Raw genomic sequence first — 22,692 nt, 5'->3', positions numbered from 1 at the left:
TTGGGCGTCCGAATAGCAGCGCTCAATAGGAGCTTTTTCCTCACATTGCAGAGCACCAGAAACGGAACCTCACACCACTTTTGTGGCGCAGTTGGTAGGAACGCTCACAAAATCGTGATTTTTTTAGCACGTCACTGGAACGCATGTATCATTTCGCGATTGGACCTCAAGGCTCAAATTAGAGCGTTAGTGGAAGAAGGTGATTTCTTCAATTTCAGACAGCACACAAATTTCCGTCGTTCTGTTCAGGCAGGATGCAATGAGCATAATGATATGTTGACTTGTGATAGCTCCCGATCAACTTTTAACATGAGTGCCTTCAAAGAACACATTCAGCACTTTAGGTAGTCACAACGCTATGCGCAATGCACAATGTTCACTATTGAAGCAGCCAACCGTATAGCAGCGAGCTCAGGTCGTGGGGAGACGCCTGAAGTCAACTTTGACAAACAACTTATAGGCTGATTACTTTTAGATTACTTTCTTGGTTATGCGCATACTTTGGGGCTAGCTTCTATCATCAAATAATTTTCCCGATGATGTGCTCAAGCCTTGATGACATACCATCTCATCAGCATTTATAGCATTTACTGCCCATAAAGGCTAGGATAGGTACCTACTAGCAAACTAAAACTACGCTTCCGTCGTTTTCCTTGATTTCGCATTGAATCATAGAAGAACCTAATTTCTCTGAGTTGGTCCTATCATAAAACAAGCGTCAAATACCTGGCTGCGCAACCGCAGGCTGATCAGTGATCACTGAACAGTGCACAGCCGATCCCAACTCAAAGGGCAGCGATCACTGAACAGTGCACAGTGCACAGTGCACAGCTGATCCCAGCTCAAAGGGCGGGCGACTGGTCGACTGCATAGGTAGGCTGTACCGCATCACACAGCTGCCTTGCGGCACAGCCTATCCCGGTCCTGGCAGGCGGCCGCTCGCCGCCCGGCCAGGCCGAGCCGGCTCAGGCTAGCGAGTAAATGAATGCCAACCTCTCGAAGCCGCTTTTGCTTCTAATTCTAATCGAACCAGTCAGAGGACAAGCCTGAAGCCATGCGTCCTCACTCCATATGCTTGGCATGTGTGCATCTGTTGGGTGGCATGCTTGGAGCTGCAGCAAAATTAGCGTCCAATTATGAGTTTCGCAAATTGCGCCTCAAGAGCGTTGCTGATGTTAGAGTGAGTTCGCCCGAAACAAAACAACCCATGAGAGTTTACCATAGCTGAGATGGTGCGCATCTTATTTTCGATTCAAGAGTGCTTGTACGTATATCAGCGGATAGGCATTCAGAATAAAGCCGAACTGTGTTAGAGCGCTCCATTGTAGCGGCGGCTGCAGCTTATATAGGAACCATAAAACCTTTGTCCTTATCCGAATTCTGGGGGCTGTGATTGTACAAATAACATATGAAAAGAGCTAGTCATGCGCAATAAGGTGGAGATGTGGACAAATCCACCACGGTCTGCACACTGTACACTGTAAAAAAAAAACTTACAAGCCCCTCGTAGAGGAATTCTCAGCGCAAAAATAACATTGCAGGAGCGTGTAAATTTGGCTAATTTTAGGCTAGTTGCCGAGTAACAAGCTTGTTCGACAAGGCTGTGCCTCGTATGCATACGACCACCGTGCTCCACCTAGTTTGACAACACGCACGTAAATAGCGTGGGTAGTGCGTCTACTAGGTGTCATAACAGCCCCTGCCTGGTAAGGTAACTAGCCACTGCCTACTAATCCATACCCAGTAATGGTACTAGCCCCCAAGGCTAGTAGTGGTACTAGCTCAAGGCCAGTAGTGGCACTAGTTAACTAGTACCACTACTGGCCTTCGGGGTCGAGGCACTGGGTCGACGGAATTCCGTCGACGGAATTCCGTCGACCAGTGCCCCCGACTCTCGACCGCCACCCGCAAGTAAACAGACTGAGTAGCGCTGCAGCACATTTATTCGGGCACGAGAACGAGAACGAGAACAATAACACGCCAGGACAATAACTATAACTTTAACAACAACAACAACAACAACAACAACAACAACAACAACAACAACAACTAACTGAATAATTTTCAATAAGGTTTCTTAAATAACCACCATCAAACATTTGTGATTTTTTCATTAGCTCTGCACCGCCGGCAGTCGCGGGGTGCAGGTAGGCCAGGACATTGGCCCCATTCTTTACCAGAGAAGTCTGTAATGGGTGAAAAAAAACGAATATTAACATTATTATTATCATAAGGCATACCAATCTGGAAAATGATTAAATTAAAGTTGAATAAAGTGATAGATTCCTGCCACAAGCTAGCTTAAGTCCCAAACAATATAGCTATTCTGACTTGGATAGACGATACCGGCGCACTTCTGCCAACGACGGGCAAACATAATGCGATACTATACATCTTCTAGCTCAACAACATAATAACTTTTGTTTACAAGTGGACAACCTTTTTGTTGAGCACACAGCAAATGATACAAGATGCCTCACCTTCAATCAAGCCAAAGAGCAGTTGGGCAGACACACACAGTAATGGCGACGCAACACAAAATGGACGCCGGCTCCCGGAAGCGGGGGGGGGGGGGGGCTCCTTCTGAAAGCAGCCACAGACTCCTAGGTTGTAACATGCGACGAGGATAGCTATGAGGCACATCCTCATAGCCATCCAAAGCCGCTGACCACGCAAGCTTGCCAGCACGTTTACCAGCTGCAGGCGTTCGTGACAACAAGCGGGGTTGCACGCAAGGTTATCCGTTTAGTAGGTGCCAGCCGGGGCCTCGTCAGCTGAGCTAATAGCGAAATGACCTAATTGAGGGACACGCTAAAAACTGGCCGAGAACAAGCCAACGGCGGGTAACACTGTGAGGCTGTGCGTAGTTCATTAACACTGCGCAAAATTAGGTTCCTGAACATGTTCTCGCTCGTAGGCATTTGTTCCACAAGCGGCATTGTTAACGTGCATGGCTCTGACTACTAATGTCCATATATGTTGTAACGAGGAGCAAGGGAGGCACTCGTAAAAAATGCCTAATTTCAAAATTAGCTAGTGATTTTTTTTTACAGTGTACCCTCAGGTTCTCGATTCTTGGCACATAAGCCGAGCACTGTATCGCACAGTACCCTTCTGATACATGATAGAACACCGGGCCCAAGCCGATTCCGAGCTATGTGCCAGTCAGGGACTGTGAAGAAGACAGGGGTGGTTCTAAAAAGTTGCACTTGCTGAGCTGAATGCTCCTCTCTCCCTCTCCGGGGTATGTAACAATTCAAGCTAGGCTCGCCTAAATGGTGTGCTTGTAGAGAGCTATGGACTGTGAATGCATAATACATTTATTGATTCTATCATCTGTGCATTGGTGTGGCAATGATGATGGCGAGTTCGGAAAGTCAAAACCATGGACCTAAATGAGAATAGAACATCGATTAAAGCTATCTTTGGAATTATTACTCATACAGGTAAGCTATTTCAGCATAAGAGAGTACAAAGAAAATGATTTCCCAAGTTTGAGCAGCCCTAAAGTAAACTGAAATGGCAATCAACCATTAATGATATGTAAGCATGAGTGAGTAGCCTTTCCAAATATATTCAATATTTCTCAGAAAGTGATAAAGATACAACATTGAAACTTCGAATAGTGAATGCGGCACACATTTTCAGTAAATGGTGTGATTTTCATGGTGTTCGGTAAATTACTTTTTAAACGGTTCGTGTTTCAAGCATGCCATGTAAAAATTACTTTTTTGCTCCGATGTTTACTAAAAAATGTGAGTGAACGGGTCACTTTCACCCCGCGGCACCGCGGCCTAGAGCCATGACTTCTACTGGCAGCTAGTCTCATTGATGGTTCGGGTCTCAGGATGACACATTCCCTCAGGCAACCACGATGGCTCTGTGCCAGCGGCATCGGAAGAAGTTTCCAGTTTTCTAACCATCTTGTGGCTCAAATGCTTTCCTGGTTGACATTCCTGGGAAAAGGTAGCTTTTCAACCAGTTTTTTTTTTTGTCATCTGCTGGCAATGTTGTTTTTCATAAGCTATTCTGTGGTCGTCTGGCACAGGAACCAGTCTGCTTTAGTTTGTTTTCCTTATCCGGTCGATTTACTGTTTGATCTACTGAAAGGAGGGTAATCAGCAGTAATCCATGCACCGTGCCACTCCTGCTCGAAACATGATTTGGTGTTGAAACGAATGGCATCCATGAGCACCATTTTGGCTCAGTATTTGAATATTTGGCACATAAGTGAGACAAAAATATTTAAAAATAGAACATACGTGTTGGCTTCATTCACGTGCTCTATTTTTTATTCTTTTTTATAACATGGGACGTTTAACCCAATCATCACTATCGTTTGACATCGGCAAAAAAAGCAAAAACGTCTTGCTTAATTCAACTCAACATTGCCAGCTTGAAAATGATGGTATAGTGTTATAATTTGGCATACCAATGCGCAAAGAAATGACGCAAACATGATGAAAATTTTGGCTCGTTATTTGTACTCGTATTTGATATATAGGCCTCCAAAGTTCGGAACGTTTTTTCTGGGCCACCCGGTATATGCATGCAGTCATGGCTAAGTCAGCCACCAACTCGGAACGCGTTTTGTGTGACGAGTCGGCATCAATGGGCATTGAGCATGGACGCGTCCAATTCTGTCACGTTGACCGCTTTATCTTCGGTGGCAGCCGGCCGCTGGGCCAGTCAGTCGCGTATGATTGGTAGTGACAAAGCCCAGGGACGTCAATTAACCATGGAACGAAGTTTGCGCCGCCAGTGCCCAGTCAATAACTGTCGCCGTCGCGGTCTGGGAGGAATGTCCCGGTCGCCAGCCAGACCCAAACCGGTCTGCGGCTGGCTCACGGCCAGAAATCTGAAGGAATGGTATGGCAGGATAGTCTGCTGGGGTCTGGGGCCGCCTGGGTGTCTCATAGTATTCTCCACTCTCCAGGTGGTCTGACGTGACTAGTTTCATCTGTGCTGAAAACCGTACATATTCACTCAAGATCTTAAAAAACTATGATCTTGAAAGTGTATGCCATCATTGCTTTTCATGTCTAGCTTAAACTGTTTTATCTCTCTCTCTCTCTCTCTCTCTCTCTCTCTCTCTCTCTCTCTCTCTCTCTCACACTCTCTCTCTCTCTCTGTCTCTCTTTGCTCTCTCTCTCGCTCTCTCTCTCTCGCTCTCCCTCTCTCTCTCTCTCTCTCTCTCTCTCTCTCTCTCTCTAATTCCCTCTCCCTTCCTCGCTCCGTCCCTCCCTCTCCTTCCTTTCTTTTATGTGTGTCTCTCTGTCCGTCTGTGTGATCCGCAACTGATACGCTCTCTCTCCATCCTCAGGTTCTCGGGTCGCCTCACGAGTTCCATTTCGTTCACCGCGGCCTATCGGCTGCCAGGACCAAAAGGAGCGTCCCCCACCTGCGTCAGCTGAAGGCGCACCCCCTGGTAAGTGGTCGAGGATCGGTTATCATTCTCTGCAATTATAAAGCGTAAGATATCGTCCGTCCACCAAACTTGCTGTTTTTTTTTTAGGATTATGCCTACCAAGACGAGATTGAAAAAGGAATCTTTAATTGTCAGGACGGCTGGTAGTGATATACATATACCTATTTCATATATAAGTACCTACTTCGCATAGTTTCTTCACTTTTACACCGCCTTTTGTCGGCCACTGTCGAAAACAATGGCTTATTTCTTCACAGATTTGAGATATCGCCGTCTTTACTCATCTGTATGCTTATTGCTTAGGAAAACAAAGACCAATATCCGAGCCTAGAAAATATGAATAAGTGCTTCCTATCCGTGGCGAGGCAGCCCCTGCTAAAAAATCGTTTTTTTTTTGTGTGGTTATATATAATACTGAACGAGGCCGGTGTAAATAAATTTTCAAGACCGAGGTCCTTACTGGATTTTTGAACGAGGCCGAAGGCCGAGTTCAAAAATCAGTAAGGACTGAGGTCTTGAAAATTTATCACCGGCCGAGTTTGGTATGTATTTTACTGTATGCCAACGATAAATTTATTTTCTGGACCGAAGCTCTTAGCCGACTTAGGAACGAGACCATCCCAAAATGTTGGCTTAAGTGCATTCTGGTAATGCATTTTTGACCGTGGTCAATTTGCTTACACCAGTCATTACCACACCCCTCTGGCTAATGTATTTGAATAGGCCAGGCATACAGTAATCTCTAATCTCTATCCATGCAACCATGTCTGTAAGTACGCATGCAAACCTCTTTTGAGAAGACCCCAAGCCATCGTTTACCAGCCATTAATATCTCCCTGTCCCGGAAGCTATCTCCCTTTGGGGCGGCTTCTAGCTGACGATCGACCGCCCATCGACCGGAACGTGGCGGCGACAGTTCCCGTCAGTGTCTGTCCCGAGAATCGCTGTCGATTGAACATACCCTTCCCTGAGGAGACAGACCCTTCCTTCAGGAGAAGTAGTAATCGAGACCGTAATGAAGACATTAGCGAAACTGTTCCACCGACTATTTACTCGGCTGGTGATCGTATCCATCTGCATGAACGATGTTGAATTAGGGCATTTCATGATGGTTCCATGAGGGGTCATCAAATGAGTGCCTGAAGTCAAACGGCTAAATGTGGTTTATATGAGCAAAGTAGGCTCCCAGGACCTGGAGCCGTTGCTTGGTTGAAAATAGTCGGATTATGAGACGAATAGCCACGAGTCTTAATCACCCAAGAAAATATCTATCATTTGTTTTCGTCAAATTCTATTTTTTGTTGTTGTTGTCAACTACACCTTTTTAGGCGCAATTTCAAAAAGTTAAAGACCAAATTCAAAAAGTTTACATTCAAAATGCACGTGAACGTTTTGAATTTGGTCTTTAACTTTTTGAAATTGCGCCTAAAATGCTGTAGACATTCAAAATCTGAAAAATCCAATCAAATGGCTCAAAACAATGGATTAGTTTAAATGCTGATTGGACCCAACTACGCAGACTATGTGCTTTCTTCAAATAACGCGCATCTTTGTACTCAAGTTCCTTTCCATTTGAGTGGACGCTTATTTTCTTTGTTTTCTATAGGTGCCGTTCTCTGTATGTGAATTTACATGCACCTTTCCCTACCTCAGGTCTGCAGGGTGATCCAGCATATCCTTATCTCCATATACGTGTTTGTACCCGCACTCATATCAGGTTGGTCCTCCCCTATATCTGGCTTGGTGCGTGTACCCCCTCCCATACCAGGTCCGCAGCGTGGCCCCTATCTGATCCTTTCACTTTCTCTCACACCAGGTTCGCCGGGTAGTCCAGCAGACCGGCTTTAGCCGTCAGAAGCGCGGCTTCCGGCCGCTCCGGCAGCGGCGCGGATACAAACCACTGCGGGTCGAAAATCTGGTGGAGCTGGAACCGCACAAAGACCCCACTGACCCGTTCTTTAAGTACCAGTGGTATTTGGTAAGTACCCCAAGGCGGATATTGTGAAATGCGGTGATGGGATCTACTTTTTTCGCTCGGCTGCTGGTTTTGCTTGACTAAAAGGCACACAAGCTTGTTTTTACTGACTTCGAGTCGCGAAAAAGTACTTAGCAGGCAAAACAACCCAGTCATTTGCATGTGTCTGAGTGCGACATGCCTGCCCCTGCAATGCCAGTACTCGTTAGCACGACAGTTTGCGCTAAAACGTTTTTAGTGGAATTGGGTTTCAAATACGGGCTGAACTGGTGGCTTATGCATTATGTAACTCCGAGGGGGGAAAAGCTAGAATAATGGTCAGTCGTTCGCCTGATTTATACAGTGAAAATGGTAAAAATGCGATCGAGTTGTACCCTCCAAGTCTTAGTAGCCATACTTTTATTAACCCTCGCCGGACCTACTGGTTTTCTACATACGCGCCGGCCGAGGGGGGGGGGGGGGGGCGGGTACGACCCCCCCCTCGCCGTTTCGCCCCTGGTGGAGCTAGCGCGTCGCGGAAAAACGAGCGTGTGCGCCGTTACAAGACGCAGAGATTGGTACCCGATTTTAAGGTCCTAGGTCAACCGGTGACCTCTGAGGTCAGGTCAAGTGCCCCAGGGTACGGTTCAGTTTTTGGTGAATAACTTCGCAAAAAACGGCCGCAGAGCCGCGATTTTGGCAGCGTCGTGTTCGCCTCGCTCAGGTGCGTCGAATGGTATACTTTTTGTCCGGGTCAGGTCAACTTGGGGTGTTGACCTCAGGTCAAGGTCAGGTCAGCACCCCCAGGTCACGAAGTTGGTCGAAAGAGGTCATGTCGCATATCATTCGATTCGGCAGGTCTTCCTGAGTCCATTGGTGGCTTTCTCGACTCGCTAGCTCAATTTGATCAAGAGTTATTGACGAAAAACGAATATGACCTTGATGACGTCATAGATGACGTCACGCAAGGTCAACATTGCAAAAGTGACGCATCTAACCTTTCAAGGAGTGCATCAAATCACGATTCTGTGTGCTTGAGATAGTTGGAGATCGTTCCCGGCGCCAGAATAGCAGTTTTCATTTTTCCCCATTGACTTATAATGGTGAGGTCACGAAAATGACCTGACCTCATATGACCTTTAGGAAAAATCCGAGATATACAAGTTGTGACACTCATAATGGATACTAGATCCTGCAAGTTTCATTTCCCTGTGACATCTCCTCTGGCAGTGAGGGCGTTGCGAAGTTGCGACATCTGAAGACCGTGCAGAGGTTCACTTATGACGTCATAGGTCAGTGACCTGACCTGACCCAAAAATGCGGTTGGTGTCAAAAGATCCGGCTTGGATCAAAGGTCAGGTATGCCAAGTTTAAGCTCTCTATCGCCAGCGTGTTCGGAGCTATCGCGAAAAAACCCTATGGGGGGGGGCGGCACCCGCCCCCCCCCCCCTCGGCCGGCGAGGGTTAACAAATATCGTCACATTTCTGGAAGTTCACTGCAATACAAGCGGCCACAGAGAATGTGGGTCACAAAGCAGCAGGATAATCTTATGTTACTTAAGGCGTATCGTCATTTAGCCAGTGGTGAGATCCCTGAATAGTTTGAACGCTTCCCCGGAAGTTTTTAGCCAAGGATAATGCGAGCGCGTTGACCTGTCACTGAGTGCACCCACTCTCAAATCAGCGACAGGGCTTTCCAGATAACCTTTGGCCGAGGGCGTCAAACACCGCGCTCTAATGGACCAGTGTCCCGAACTTTGACACTCCATCCGCAGTGATAGCTAAACCCGTACAGATCTGTTTCAGTTGTGCGGCGACATCCTCATCTCCCGTCTGGTTGTTTTAGTCATATTATCCTATACCCATCTGGCTTAAATTGCTCTTCAACGCTTCAAGCGGATCCCGTTTCAGCGCAAAACAGTTTTGGCTAGCCAAAGAAGCTCATGTTTCTCTGCAATTTCCACACAACCAGCCTACCTTTCGACGCAATGACCGCAGAGTTGTTCTACTATTTTAAAACAATGTTATATCCAATAACGTAACTAGAGTATCATTTTGCGCTATCTTCCTTATTTTACTTGTTATATGTGAATTCCGTGCTCTGTGCCGCAGAAAAACACGGGTCAGAATGGCGGCAAGCCCAAGCTGGACCTGAACGTGGAAGCGGCCTGGGCGCAGGGCATCACGGGCAGGAACGTCACCACTGCCATCATGGATGACGGCGTCGACTACATGCACCCCGACCTGCGGGAGCGCTTTGTGAGTACCGGAGGAGAGAGAGAGGGAGAGAGGGAGAGAGGGAGAGGGAGAGAGAGAGAGAGAGAGAGAGAGAGAGAGAGAGGAGAGACACCCCGACCTGCGGGAGCGCTTCGTGAGTAACTGGGGGGGGGGGGAGCCTGTGTGCATTATATACCTTAATTAACATACGGGAGTGCTTTGCTAACTAGTCATGGGTACCGAGTGTCCGTGACGACTGTTGAAGCCATATAGTTTTCTAACAAAATCACGACTCATTGGAACGAGGCTTCCCTGTGAACGCCGGCTGTGTCGCTCAGTGATTGATTTCTGCAATCACGGGAATTAAATGTACTGTTTAATTGAAAAAGCACATATTCTAACAAACGAGTTCGTTGTAATAAGAATGTGAGAACAGGAAAAATTGAATAGTGCGCACTAGTTATACTGGTACAGTTTTACATAACACCAGGTTTCCATGTTCTTCTTTTGTGCATTTTGCCTAAAGAGTATATTTTCTTGCCGTTGAATTCTCACATTTTGGAGCGTGAAAAGGCTTCTCCAATGCATTGTTTTTGCTTTTACCAATTATGTGATGGATGTTGGTGAGGCATTGCTGGTAATGTCAGAGAAATTGCGAGTATGCTTAAATTTAGCAAGTGCTAGGACGAGGCGGATTTGAGTCTCTCCCTACTTTCCAGATTACATATAAACGGTGCTGCTAGCGGTACGCCGTTTAGTTAGCACTGCTTCGAAATGCATTGCTCACATCTCCGTAAAACAACATTTGACATGCTGATTGCTGAACCGGAAAAGTTCATATTACTGGAAAAAATCGCCATAAACTAATTTTCGAACCTTGACCTCTCACCGACTGTGCTGAATGGATGCCGTCCCTCTGTTTCAGAATGCCGAGGCTAGTTACGATTTTAGCAGTAACGACCCGTTTCCATATCCACGATACACCGACGACTGGTTTAACAGGTGAGTCCATCTCTCAGGTCACCGGCTAGCTTCTCTCAAGTAAAGGCAGGGGGCCCTCTAAGCCCTCTAAGCTAGTCCCGCGCATCGGTGAGCGACCCATAGACCTGTCAAATGCCTATACTGCTCAGCAGTTGTACTCAGGTACTTTGTGACCAGCAGTTGCTGATTTTGGTTTAGCAATTCACTCCTATGAATGACAACATATAGTTTTAAATTGGTGCGAAAATAAATTCAAATCTATTTTTCATTCATGCTTGACATCAGCTCTGTCACCCCGATTTCTCCAGCTCTAAGCCGGAAACACTCTTCCAGCAGTCTGGAAATCACATGCCAGAGCCTATTCAAACCCAAGCCTACTGCTCACGTTAATCACACGCATCTCCATTCTCCGTGCGAGCGACTGATGCAAGCGAGAGCTAATGTATTTGAATAGGCTCTGGCATGCGATTACTTGACTGCCGAAAGGGTCTGTTTCAGCCTTCACCGATGTGATAAGGCACTCACTCGGCCATCGATAGGCAGTCGTTGAAGCGGCTCCACGAATAGTCCCGCGTCACTGTCAGCCCACCTGGGTCTAACCCGCGCCCCACTGCGGTCTGTGTATAACACGCCCTACTGGGGGGGGGGGGGGGGCTATTCATAGCCCCCCCCCTCCTAACTCCGAAACTACTGGGCCGATCGTCAAAATTCAAACGGCGTCTGATAGCCCCGGAAAAACTGTCGAGCGAAACCTAATTTCATTGACCTCGAGGTCACCGATGACGTCACAGATCAGGTCAAAGTAAAAATTATTAGCATTTTGGCTTGTTCACATTTTGGGCTCTGGCCGCCGTCTTACAAGTCAGATCAGGCTCATTTTTGGTTTCCACACTTGTGAACAGATGCCCTAGATACCTTGAGGGTACCAAACTTGTACTTTGATTTTCAGGTCAGGGTCAGGTCATCACAGGTCACGGAAATATTATATCATGCGTCGGTCACGTGACACATGTTTTATGGTCCATTTAGGCCATAGATTTCTAATTTGATGTCTGTCGTCTGTGTCATTCGAGGTCATTTTGAGTCGAATTTAGCTTAGATCAGGTCACTTTCAGGTCAAAAAAGGTCAAATTTTAAAGTTAAAAATTTTCAACAAAAATGGTATCTATTGGATGCAGTTTGAGCTCAGGAACACGATGGTGCCATTTATATTGGTGTACGATGTCAAATACGTACTGAAAAATTGATTTGAAAAATTAATAATTGTGAATTTTTTGCAATAATGCGTATAGCTTGGCCATTTTTGAAGATATTTAGCTAAAACTTGCTAGAGTTAGTCATAATCATGCGTTCTGTCACATATATTGCGATTTTTTCGAAAAGTCAAAAACTTTTTGAAAAAAAATATACAAATATAAATTTTGAATATTATTATATAAAACTAGAGGGACAGCATTACGCGCAGCGTAAAGAGGGACAGCATTACGCGCAGCGTAATAAATCAAGTTTCAATAAAATCGGCCCAGTAGCGGCCGAGTTATGGCCAGAATAAATTTGGCGTCTCTTCCTGGCCGGCGGTGCCCTGTTCCGGTATTCATTGCCAAAGGTCAGTGACCTTCCGGCTCTGATTTCGCTCAGTTTGGCAAGCGAAGAAACTGAGGCTAATGCGCGTGCTCTCTGATCGGCGCCGGCCGCGGCCAAAATTCCGCAAAGATGCGCCCGCCACGTGCACACCGCTGCACGCACCCCCTCCAAAATTTAATACAACAAACAGATGCACGCGTCCGACTAAAGTCGAAAATTTCACCCCCGTAGCCCGCACCGTTCCGGAGCAATAGCCCGCCAAGCGTGACGGACGGGTTACGTACAGACGTTTTGATTTTTATATATGTGACTAGAGGGACAGCATTACGCGCAGCGTAAAGAGGGACAGCATTACGCGCAGCGTAATAAATCAAGTTTCAATAAAATCGGCCCAGTAGCGGCCGAGTTATTGCCAGAATAAATTTGGTGACTCCTTTGGCCGGCGGTGCCCTGTTCCGGTATTCATTGGCAAAGGTCAGTGACCTTCCGGCTCTGATTTCGCTCAGTTTTGAAAGCGAAGAAACTGAGCCTACGGCACGTGCTCTCTGCCCGGCGCCGGCCGCGGCCCAAAATCCCGCAAAGATGCGCCCGCCACGTGCACACTGCTGCACGCACCCCCTCGAAAAGTTGATACGACAAACAGATGCACGCGTCCGACTTATGTCCAAAATTTCACCCCCGTAGCCCGCACCGTTCCGGAGCAATAGCCCGCCAAGCGTGACTGACGCGTTACATACGTACAGACATTTTGATTTTTATATATGTAACTAGGTGCCGAGCATTACGCGCAGCGTAATGATTCAATTTTCATTAAAATCGGCCCAGTAGCGGCCGAGTTATTGCCAGAATAAATTTGGTGACTCCTCCTGGCCGGCGGTGCTCTGTTCCGGTATTCATTGCCAAAGGTCAGTGACCTTCCGGCTTTGATTTCCCTCATTTTCGCAGCGAAGAAACTGAGCCTAAGGCGCGTGCCGTCTGCTCGAAACCGGCCGCGGCCCAAAATCCCACAAAGATGCGCCCGCCACGTGCAAACCACCGAACCCATCCCCTCCAAAATTTAATACAACAAACAGATGCACGCGTCCGACTAAAGTCGAAAATTTCACCCCCGTAGCCCGCACCGTTCCGGAGCAGTAGCCCGCCAAGCGTGACTGACGCGTTACATACATACATACGTACAGACGTTTTGATTTTTATATAAGTGACTAGAGGGACAGCATAACGCGCAGCGTAATAAATCAATTTTCATTAAAATCGGCCCAGTAGCGGCCGAGTTATGGCCAGAATAAATTTGGCGTCTCCTCCTGGCCGGCGGTGCTCTGTTCCGGTATTCATTGCCAAAGGTCAACGACCTGCCGGCTCTGATTTCGCTCAGTCTTGCAAGCGAAGAAACTGAGCCTAAGGCGCGTGCCGTCTGCTCGGCGCCGGCCGCGGCCAAAATTCCGCAAAGATGCGCCCGCCACGTGCAAACCGGCGAGCGCACCCCCACCAAAATTTAATACAACAAACGGATGCACGCGTCCGACTTAAGTCCAAAATTTCACCCCCGTAGCCCGCACCGTTCCGGAGCAATAGCCCGCCAAGCGTGACTGACGCGTTACATACATACATACATACGTACAGACGTTTTGATTTTTATATATGTGACTAGAGGGACAGCATTACGCGCAGCGTAAAGAGGGACAGCATTACGCGCAGCGTAATAAATCAAGTTTCAATAAAATCGGCCCAGTAGCGGCCGAGTTATGGCCAGAATAAATTTGGCGTCTCCTCCTGGCCGGCGGTGCTCTGTTCCGGTATTCATTGCCAAAGGTCAGTGACCTGCCGGCTCTGATTTCGCTCATTTTCGCAGCGAAGAAACTGAGCCTAAGGCGCGTGCCGTCTGCTCGAAACCGGCCGCGGCCCAAAATGCTGCAAAGATGCGCCCGCCACGTGCAAACCATCAAACCCACCCCCACCAAAATTTAATACAACAAACAGATGCACGCGTCCGACTTAAGTCCAAAATTTCACCCCCGTAGCCCGCACCGTTCCGGAGCAATAGCCCGCCAAGCGTGACTGACGCGTTACATACATACATACATACGGACATTTTGATTTTTATATATGTAAATTTTCGAAATTTTCAAAATTTTGAAAATTCGAGATGGCAGTTTGATAGCGCGGTCAATTCTGAGTCCTTTCATGCAAAGAGATTGGATCTAGCTTAAAAACTGAGCTCTTGGGAGCGAGTGCCGTGGTTCAATGTTTTGCGTCGAAATCGGACGAACATGACGTCACTCTGACGTCATTTCCGGCCGACCTATGGTAGCTACGAAGTTCAAATTTTGACACAAGGTGTCAAATTGATGCAGCCGAAGGTACTGAAAGTTTGGCGTCGATCCGTCAAGCGGTTTGGAAGTTATTGCAGAAAAACGGGAGGGGGGCTATAAATAGCCCCCCCCCAGTGGGGCGCGGGCTAATTTTGTAACCATAGAAACAGAGGCTGCTGGTTGTTTGATGTCGCAAGGCATGCTCCTATCGATCTGCTGGTGTCATTTGTAAACATCGATATTGATATTGAATTATTTATGTACAGTGACTTTGTCTTTATGGCTTGAAAAAGATTTATATCGAAACACATGTGTATTGTGTAGCCAACTTAAAGTAATACATATAACCCAAGAACATTCCCATTGTTTTCCAATTATAATTAAAACATTGGATCGCTCCATACAGATGATATCAGAGCTCCAGCCTACTTCAAACCTGGATTATAATTGATATGCACGTGTTAAAAAATCTACATGTAAGCTTAACGAATTTCTCATTTACTAAAGCTCACTGCTTCAGTCATTCTCTCGCAAAATTTCCAGATTTGGCTTAGTTTTCGAAAATTCTTATATCATCTGTTGAAGTAGCACATTGGCGAATAATTAACGAGTTTGAGGTGCTCAAGACTGTCAAAAGCACTCGTTAATATAAAAAGTATACGCTAGACAGCGATTCTTACTCTAATGGATTTTTACTTATTGCAACATATACTGATAAAGCTCTGTTTACAAGGCAAAACCAGGCATGATCGTTCGTTTGCTTGTCGATCAAAAGTAATCACATGAGTAAAAAAGAAACACATTTTCCTGGACTCCGCGGAACTGATGGTGGAAACATGTGATATATGTCATCTTGCACTGCTGCTCGTTGTCAGTGCTTAATTGTTCTCGCGAGCTAGCTGTTTGTTCAAGAAGGATTCGTCCACTTCAGTACATAGTGAACGTTTTATAAAAACATCATTGCTTTTATTCTAATCATTGACTCCCTTACAAACACACTCCTTTTATATCCTAAAACAATGCGTTCAAAGCTGTAACTCGGCCCTCAATCTGTTGGCAATGGGCCCCCGAGATACCATTTTCAAATATAGCGCAAGAAATTGGAAACGGCGCCCGTTCCTTGGCATAAACCCGCACGAAACGAATGCTTTATTATCCTCGAAAACATATCAATAATCAAAAGCAATTTCAACAATTGCTATGTTTGCGAGCAGTTAATTCCATCAATGAAAGCAATCTAGGTTTTGCAGTAGTTTGACCTAAAGTCAATCCTATTAGAGTTTAAAAACATGTTGGATTATTTGTTACCTTTTACAGCACGAAGTAAATCACTACCAACCATTGTGTTCAAAAGCCCTGGAGAGAAAATAAGATAAGAAACAAACATGATACGAATATTGCAAAGGGCAGCTCAAAGTATGATGAATGAGCACTGAAAAGTTTTTGATGTGTTTGCACTACTGCTAATGAACAAAACTGAGAAGGATACCTTGTGCTGTTCGTTTGTAATTATCTTATGTAACTGACCGAAACAGTTCGCATAGCTTGCACTTCAACCCTCATGGCTGTATGCCGCCTCGCCTACCTGAGTAGGATCTCGTATCTCGTATTCGAATACTTCATTACATCAAAGTGCGTATTGGTGATATTTCATAGAAAGGCTTAGCGGTGCGGTCCACGTTTAAGATTTTATTTTAGATTCATTTGAAATTTATTTAAGATTTAGGAGACACACGTTATAGCTATCAGCTCAATCCTAGCCGCAACATTTCATACTAAAGTACCCTGTCATCTGGCGACGTAGGCGCTGCGTCGGGGTCACCGACATCATATATTTCTGCGAGCTGTGCGTCAACAATGCACTAAATATGGTGGCTGGAGTGCCGATAGCGCCGTGGAGCGCGGGCTCTGCCTATAGCTGGACTATAAATCATCCCTCGCCAGGCAGCTGGCAACACCGCGACAGCCTCCCCTGGGCGTAACACATCACCTCGATTACCCCCTCTCTTTCCCGGTATGCCCCCCCCCCCCCCCCACACTGTTCTGGCTGCCGCCTATTGTCACGATTTATACCACATTTTGCTTTGGTATAAAGCGCAATGGTGCTTTTTATGACGGAAAGTTCTTTCCTAAACCCAAATAATGGCGATCGTTTGGTGTTTTATGATGTCCAATCTCCTTTCAGTTCACGGGATTATACTGCCCCGTTCTCCAGCGATTTCCCTCGTGGCTTGAGCCGGACGTTAACCGGCAGGCAGCTGGGGTCACCAAGCTCAAGAGGCATCTGGTCCTGATTCCATGACCTCTCGTGACTCATCATCAGCCTTATTTTCGAGGCAGCGACTGAGCAAACCGAAGCAGCCGCAAGCTCAATTCAAACACCTAATTCTACACCATACGCTCCTTATTTCAGCGCGCAATATTTCAGCTGGTATTTCAACACCGCTTAAGCCTGTTTTCCAGCCATAGCTGAAACTATCCATACGCTTATGTTCACACAGGTAATAGGTATGGTGCAATGTCCATAACATACGATATGCATGATATCCATTTCGATCTTTGCTTGCATAAGGCCTCATTCGTGAGCCAGATCATTAGCCGTGCCAACCTGTACGTGTGCCTACGTAACATTCCCGCATACACCATATATCACGAGTGTTCATAGTATCACGCTCGTAGCCACATGTGTGGAAAATTCCTCAGAAAGTGTGAGAATTATCTGTGCGACAAGGACGCCAGCACAGTTTTGTGTGTTACGTTGCTTTTAGCACGACTTTTACTAAAAGTAATTTATAAGTTAATACTTTTTTTGCTCATAACATAAGATGAAGTTAAAACGTCAATACAATATTTACCATGTTGGTTGTTTTTTGGCAAAAGCCTTGTTTTTCTTCAATGATATAGTTAGCCTTTGATTCCTAGAGTAGAAACGATCCGTCGCTCCTCCATTATTCACGTGCAGCCGAATTATTACTGAGGCGCACGGCTAAGCCTCTTGTGCATGTCTTGACTTTGCTCAACAATATCACGACAGATGAATGTGATGACATTGAATCACCTAACCGCTGCTCCATGTTTGTTTTTCTCGTAGCCACGGGACCCGGTGTGCCGGCGAGGTGTCGGCCGCACGTGACAACGGGGTCTGCGGAGTCGGTATCGCCTATAACTCTCGGGTGGCAGGTCAGTAATTAGTTACCAATCGGGTCCAACTGCGTTTTCAGCCGTTGACAGAACGCGGCGCGGTCCCCACCCTACCCTCAGTGCAGCCAGTGACGAACTTCAGCCAAACGGCGATCCTGCCCCACCCTATCTCAAGCAGTCAGTCTGCCACCAATCTCAGCCGGACCATGGCCACGCGGTCACCGTCAGACCGCGTTCCGCCCCAGTCCTCGCTCTACCCTACACCAATCTCAGCCGAGCCGCGGCCCCGGTCACTGCCCTACCCTCACCAGTCGGCTACCAATCTCAGCCATACCGCGGTCCTATCCCCGCCCAAACCCTATACCTAAATTTTCTCAGTCACCCGAGGTCCGGTCACCGCCCTACTCTCAGGTCCAGGTCCTCAATATTCAGCCACCAGCCAGGGACATCGGTCGTGGTCCGCAGAATTCCGTCTTTAGCCGGGGATGTCGGTCTACGTCCCCAGTATTCAGCCGCTAGCCAGGGACGTCGGTCCCCAGCATTCAGCCTACGTCACCGGTGCACCGTACCGTGAAATTAACCAGCCAGCTCGCCCTCCCTGCCAGCAGGGCTTAGTTTAGAGCCAGTCGCATGCCATTTCAGATAACCAGCTCAACTGACACGGAGTAAAACAATGCTAGGTGTAACTCTTGAGGTTTATTTATCGCTTTCCTTGAAAGGAAAAATATATGCTTGACAGCCCTTAGCTATGTAATGGTAGTAGATTTTGCACTGATCAGTGAAAATAAAAAGCGATATGCAGGTGAATATACGTACTAACTAGGCTATACTTATTGATGAAAGTTTTTTTTTTAAAGTTGTCCTCTGGCGTCTTTTCTAAGGCAAATCTCATCCAGTAAGCAACTCTAGTAAATCGCCTCTCATATGTGCCTGACGTCTGTGTATGCCCGGACGTGTGTTCGCAGGAATCCGTATGCTGGACCAGCCGTATATGACGGATCTGATCGAGGCCAACAGTATGGGTCACGAGCCGAACCTGATCGACATCTACTCGGCATCTTGGGGCCCGACTGACGACGGCGAAACGGTGGACGGTCCGCGTAACGCCACCATGCGCGCCATCGTCCGCGGCGTGAACGAGGTGAGACAGGGGCGGAATGGGAGCGTCAGCGGGGTGAGATAGGGCCGTCAGCGGGGTGAGACAGGGGTGTAAATGAAGTGAGAGAGGAGCGTCAACGAGGTGAGACAGGAGCGCCAAAACTGGGATGTGAGAGGGACGTCAACGGGGTGTGAATGGGGTGTCAATGGGGTGAGACAGAGCGTCACAGGGATGGGGATTGCTTGTCAACGGGACGGGGAGGGCGCACGGGCGGAACGGGACAACAGCCGACGGGTTCACATTCCTTCAAGGAGAAGCGGTGAGACAGACCATAGACAGCCAGTCTCTAAATAAAAATGAATCAGTGCCATACTCCTCGTTCAATGTTCGTCAGTAGTCGAAAACATTTTCAATAGAGAGCTGAATTGCCTGATGAAGCAAATTGGCGCTCATCGCTCAATGCCATCCAAATCGATTCCTGTTTCATGCTCAGCATTACCTGGCTGCAATCCATCACTATCTCTCCTAACAGTCCACCAGGGCACCTGGATTCTCCGGGCATGAACCGACGCTGATATTATGCATAGCATCCACGCTCCGGCGGCGACTGGGGCCCCTCGGGACGGTCTGCCCAGCAACAGGAAATTGGTGACCCGTGTGACCTGAGTGTCATCACCAGCGGGCGACCCCGGAGTGCCAGCAGACCCTCTGAACTGGGGCGCCACAGGGGGAGGTGCCGGGGCTCACAGGATGGCTTCGTGATATGAACAACTACGTTAATATGGTTGGAACATAGCTGACAAGAACCTTGTTTGTTATAGCAACATACAGGCATGGCGACAGCGGCTATAGCGTGCATTGATAATTGCGCGACAATGTACGCTAATGGCTCGTAGAGGAAATAGCGGATATTAAAACAATTAATTAACAGCAAACATCGGCTGTGCCAATTGGTAGCTGCACGGTATTCACCGTGAAAATTTGATTTATCCGTAGTTACAGTTGATTTTTTTTTCAATATGAGCCCTCAGATTGCGCAAACCTTCTGAGCCTTTATAACCTATACTGAACCTTGATGGATCTCACTAAACCTCAGTGATCCTCTGCGACTCTCATTGAGTCTCCGTGATCCTCAATGAATCTCATTGAACCTCACTAAACCTCTGTGACCCCACTGAGCCTCTGGGAACCTAACTGGGCCTCTGCTCGCTGCTGAACCTTTATGAACCTCTGAGATCCTCTCTTAACTATTTCCGAACCCTTGCGAACCTCACTGAACCTCTGCAACCCTCCCTATCCAGCAGCGGCGGAACACCTTCAATTAAGGGGGGGGGGGTGGGCATAACCGATTTTTGGTCCCATTCTTTCCATGCCGATTTTTGGCCCATAGGGCTAGTGTTAAGATGCCAAAATCAAAGGGGGGCACGGTGCCCCGGTGCCCTCCCCGTTACGCCGCCTATGTCTCTATCCTGTGCCGCAGGGCCGCCACGGTCTGGGCAACATCTACGTCTGGGCGTCCGGGGACGGCGGCGAGGACGATGACTGCAACTGCGACGGCTACGCGGCCAGCATGTGGACCATTTCCATCAACTCGGCCATCAACGACGGCGAGAACGCCCACTACGACGAGAGCTGCTCGTCCACCATCGCGTCCACCTTCTCCAACGGCGCCAAGGACCCCACCACGGGCGTGGTAAGTGTCGATGGGCATACAAAGAACACAACCAGTCGCCAGATAGTAGCTTCGCTTCGGGGGTTTACCGCCACCCTAGCATTCGTCAGTGCACCAGCACCTACAGCGACTTACATGCAAACCTATAGTAATATTTTTCCACTCGCTTGGTATGCCCCATGACGATGTTATCTATGTCTATGCACATCGTACATGTATAGTGTATTGAATGATAAACGCTTTGCAGTGATTGTAAAAAGACCCAGCCAACCGGTTCTTTCTCCTTTAGTCAGACCAGCTATCTCATTGGGGCCTTCCAATGCCCTGTACTGGCATTCTTATCAGCACTGAGGACCATTCGTTTCTTAGCCAGAGCAAAACTATTCACCTGAGTGGACTGACCGTCTGACCCCTCCACAGACCCAAGCTGACCTTCGCCAGACTGCTGCTGATTTGACCCTGTCTGACCTGACCTTGTGTACCCCCAGGCCACAATTGACCTGACATTGTATACTCCCAGGCTCCCACTGACTTGACCCCGTCTGCCCCCAGGCCACCACTGACCTGTACGGCCAATGCACCAAGACCCACTCTGGCACGTCTGCCGCTGCGCCTGAGGCCGCTGGCGTCTTCGCGCTGGCTCTGGAGGCTAAGTGAGTTGAATTCAGCCGTCTCCGTGACCGAATGATGCCCAGCGTTGAATTCTGTTGGGAGGGGTGTGGGGCTGGGATTAACCGTGAGCGGGTATTTATATTCAAAGCAGGTGTCGAGTTTTCATCGGTTATGTAAGGAAACCGCAGATCGTACTCGTCAGAAGTCTCGTTGATCGGACGCCGGTACGATTCATGAGCCTTGCTTCTCAACATCGGAAGCCCCATGCTCTGGCCTCTGCCACTGTTCTACATTTTTTTTTTTAGTCTCGGGCTGCTTAAAACATTTAAAAAACTTCTTTTCACTATTCCACATTGATTGCCGATCTAAAAACTAAGAAGGTATCAAAACATATAGCACATCCTTTAATGATGCTCAGATGCTCAACATAAGACACAAAATTGTGAGATTTGATAGTGTACGCATAGTACAACGAGCGTAGCCAATTTCATCATTATTTTCTGCATTTCGTCTTTAATGATGTTTTTGCATTGCAGCGCACTACTGCCAACACGCAGCATATTTCCAGAAAAAGTATTTTCCTTGAAAGCCGTGTAACGTGAGATATGATCCAATCATTTCCAAAGTGGTAACAGAATGGCTCTCTTGAGGCATCTCTATGCCACTCCTCTGCTGGTATATTATAGATTAATGATGTCAATTACAGAAAATCGGAATACCGATACCAAACCAAATACCAAGCAAACCGTGAGGATATACCGAAACCAAGCCAACTTTGGAGAATGAGGAAAATACCAACTTTTTACCAATTTATCAGCCTCTTTTGCATTAGTGGGTTTTTTTAATACCAACAAAATACCAAACATATTAGGATTGAAATACCAAATACCAAGTTGGTATTGGTTTGGTATCGGTATACCAAAAAGTTGGTATCCAATTGACATCTCTATTCTAGATATATAAAGGAACTGACGAGAAGAGCCGACTGGTGAAATGATTGCGGGATGCATTTCCTTCACAGCAGTGGCTTTCGTCATGCCGTCAGCATGCTGTCTTGTGATGAATAAATAACGCATGTAATGCTCAGAACTATACTACTTTTGGTCAAAAAGCTGGCTAGAAATTAGAAACAGGGCTGACCGACGAAGACAGATTGCGCTACGCAAAAAATCCAACTCGTTCCAAATAGTTTGGTCATCTATTTTTGAAGCCTGACTTCGTCTTCTAGCTCAGTTGGTAGAGCGTTGAACTCCCGGCAGTGAGAGACTGGGTTCGAGTCACCATGGCGCGCAATACATGAGCTTCCTGAGAGGGGTTGTCTGGCGGAGGAAGCCGCAACCAGTTGAATTAGTTGAGTGGGACAGAGAGGCCGCGTGGATACCCTAAATCAATACCTTTTCACCCCCCCCCCCCAATGGATATGGATCCGACTTTGGCACTTCCTCTGTTAAAACAAGCCACTTTGAGCACACTGCCTTGCATCTATAACAAACAAAATTAAATAGGCTGTGTTAACAGGTCGCCTTGGCAGATAAAGATGGCTAGGTATGGCCTAATTTTCACAAGGTTATCAAGGCAACTTAATTTTCCTCGCCGACTGCCGAGTATGCTTGTAAGAATCTCCATACCATCAGCTCTGCTGTTGTATATTGCAAGCAATTCAGTAAGACAGCTGGGCGTCTCGAATTTGCA

The 22,692-nt window shown here is 47.2% G+C and overlaps 1 protein-coding gene across 2 annotated transcripts in view; it reads left to right on the top strand.

The window, feature by feature from the left end:
• Positions 1–22,692, top strand: part of LOC122380613 (neuroendocrine convertase 2-like) — a 32,692-nt gene that overhangs the window by 3,415 nt on the left and 6,585 nt on the right. Inside the window, exons 2-9 of one of the 2 annotated variants that reach the window (XM_043363917.1) lie at positions 5,324–5,428; positions 7,245–7,406; positions 9,495–9,641; positions 10,525–10,601; positions 17,568–17,656; positions 18,583–18,758; positions 20,197–20,409; positions 20,941–21,041. In XM_043363917.1, coding sequence (XP_043219852.1) covers positions 5,324–5,428; positions 7,245–7,406; positions 9,495–9,641; positions 10,525–10,601; positions 17,568–17,656; positions 18,583–18,758; positions 20,197–20,409; positions 20,941–21,041 — 1,070 coding nt within the window. Of the gene's footprint in view, positions 1–5,323; positions 5,429–6,087; positions 6,198–7,244; positions 7,407–9,494; positions 9,642–10,524; positions 10,602–17,567; positions 17,657–18,582; positions 18,759–20,196; positions 20,410–20,940; positions 21,042–22,692 lie in introns of those variants that run through there. The other variant, XM_043363918.1, reaches the window with a different exon arrangement.

The sequence above is a fragment of the Amphibalanus amphitrite genome, unplaced genomic scaffold (assembly GCF_019059575.1).
Source record: "Amphibalanus amphitrite isolate SeventyFive unplaced genomic scaffold, NRLGWU_Aamphi_draft 000102F_arrow, whole genome shotgun sequence".
NCBI lineage: Eukaryota > Metazoa > Arthropoda > Thecostraca > Balanomorpha > Balanidae > Amphibalanus > Amphibalanus amphitrite.
The sequence above is the reverse complement of the archived record's forward strand: the minus strand, read 5'-3'. Positions and strand labels throughout refer to the sequence as shown.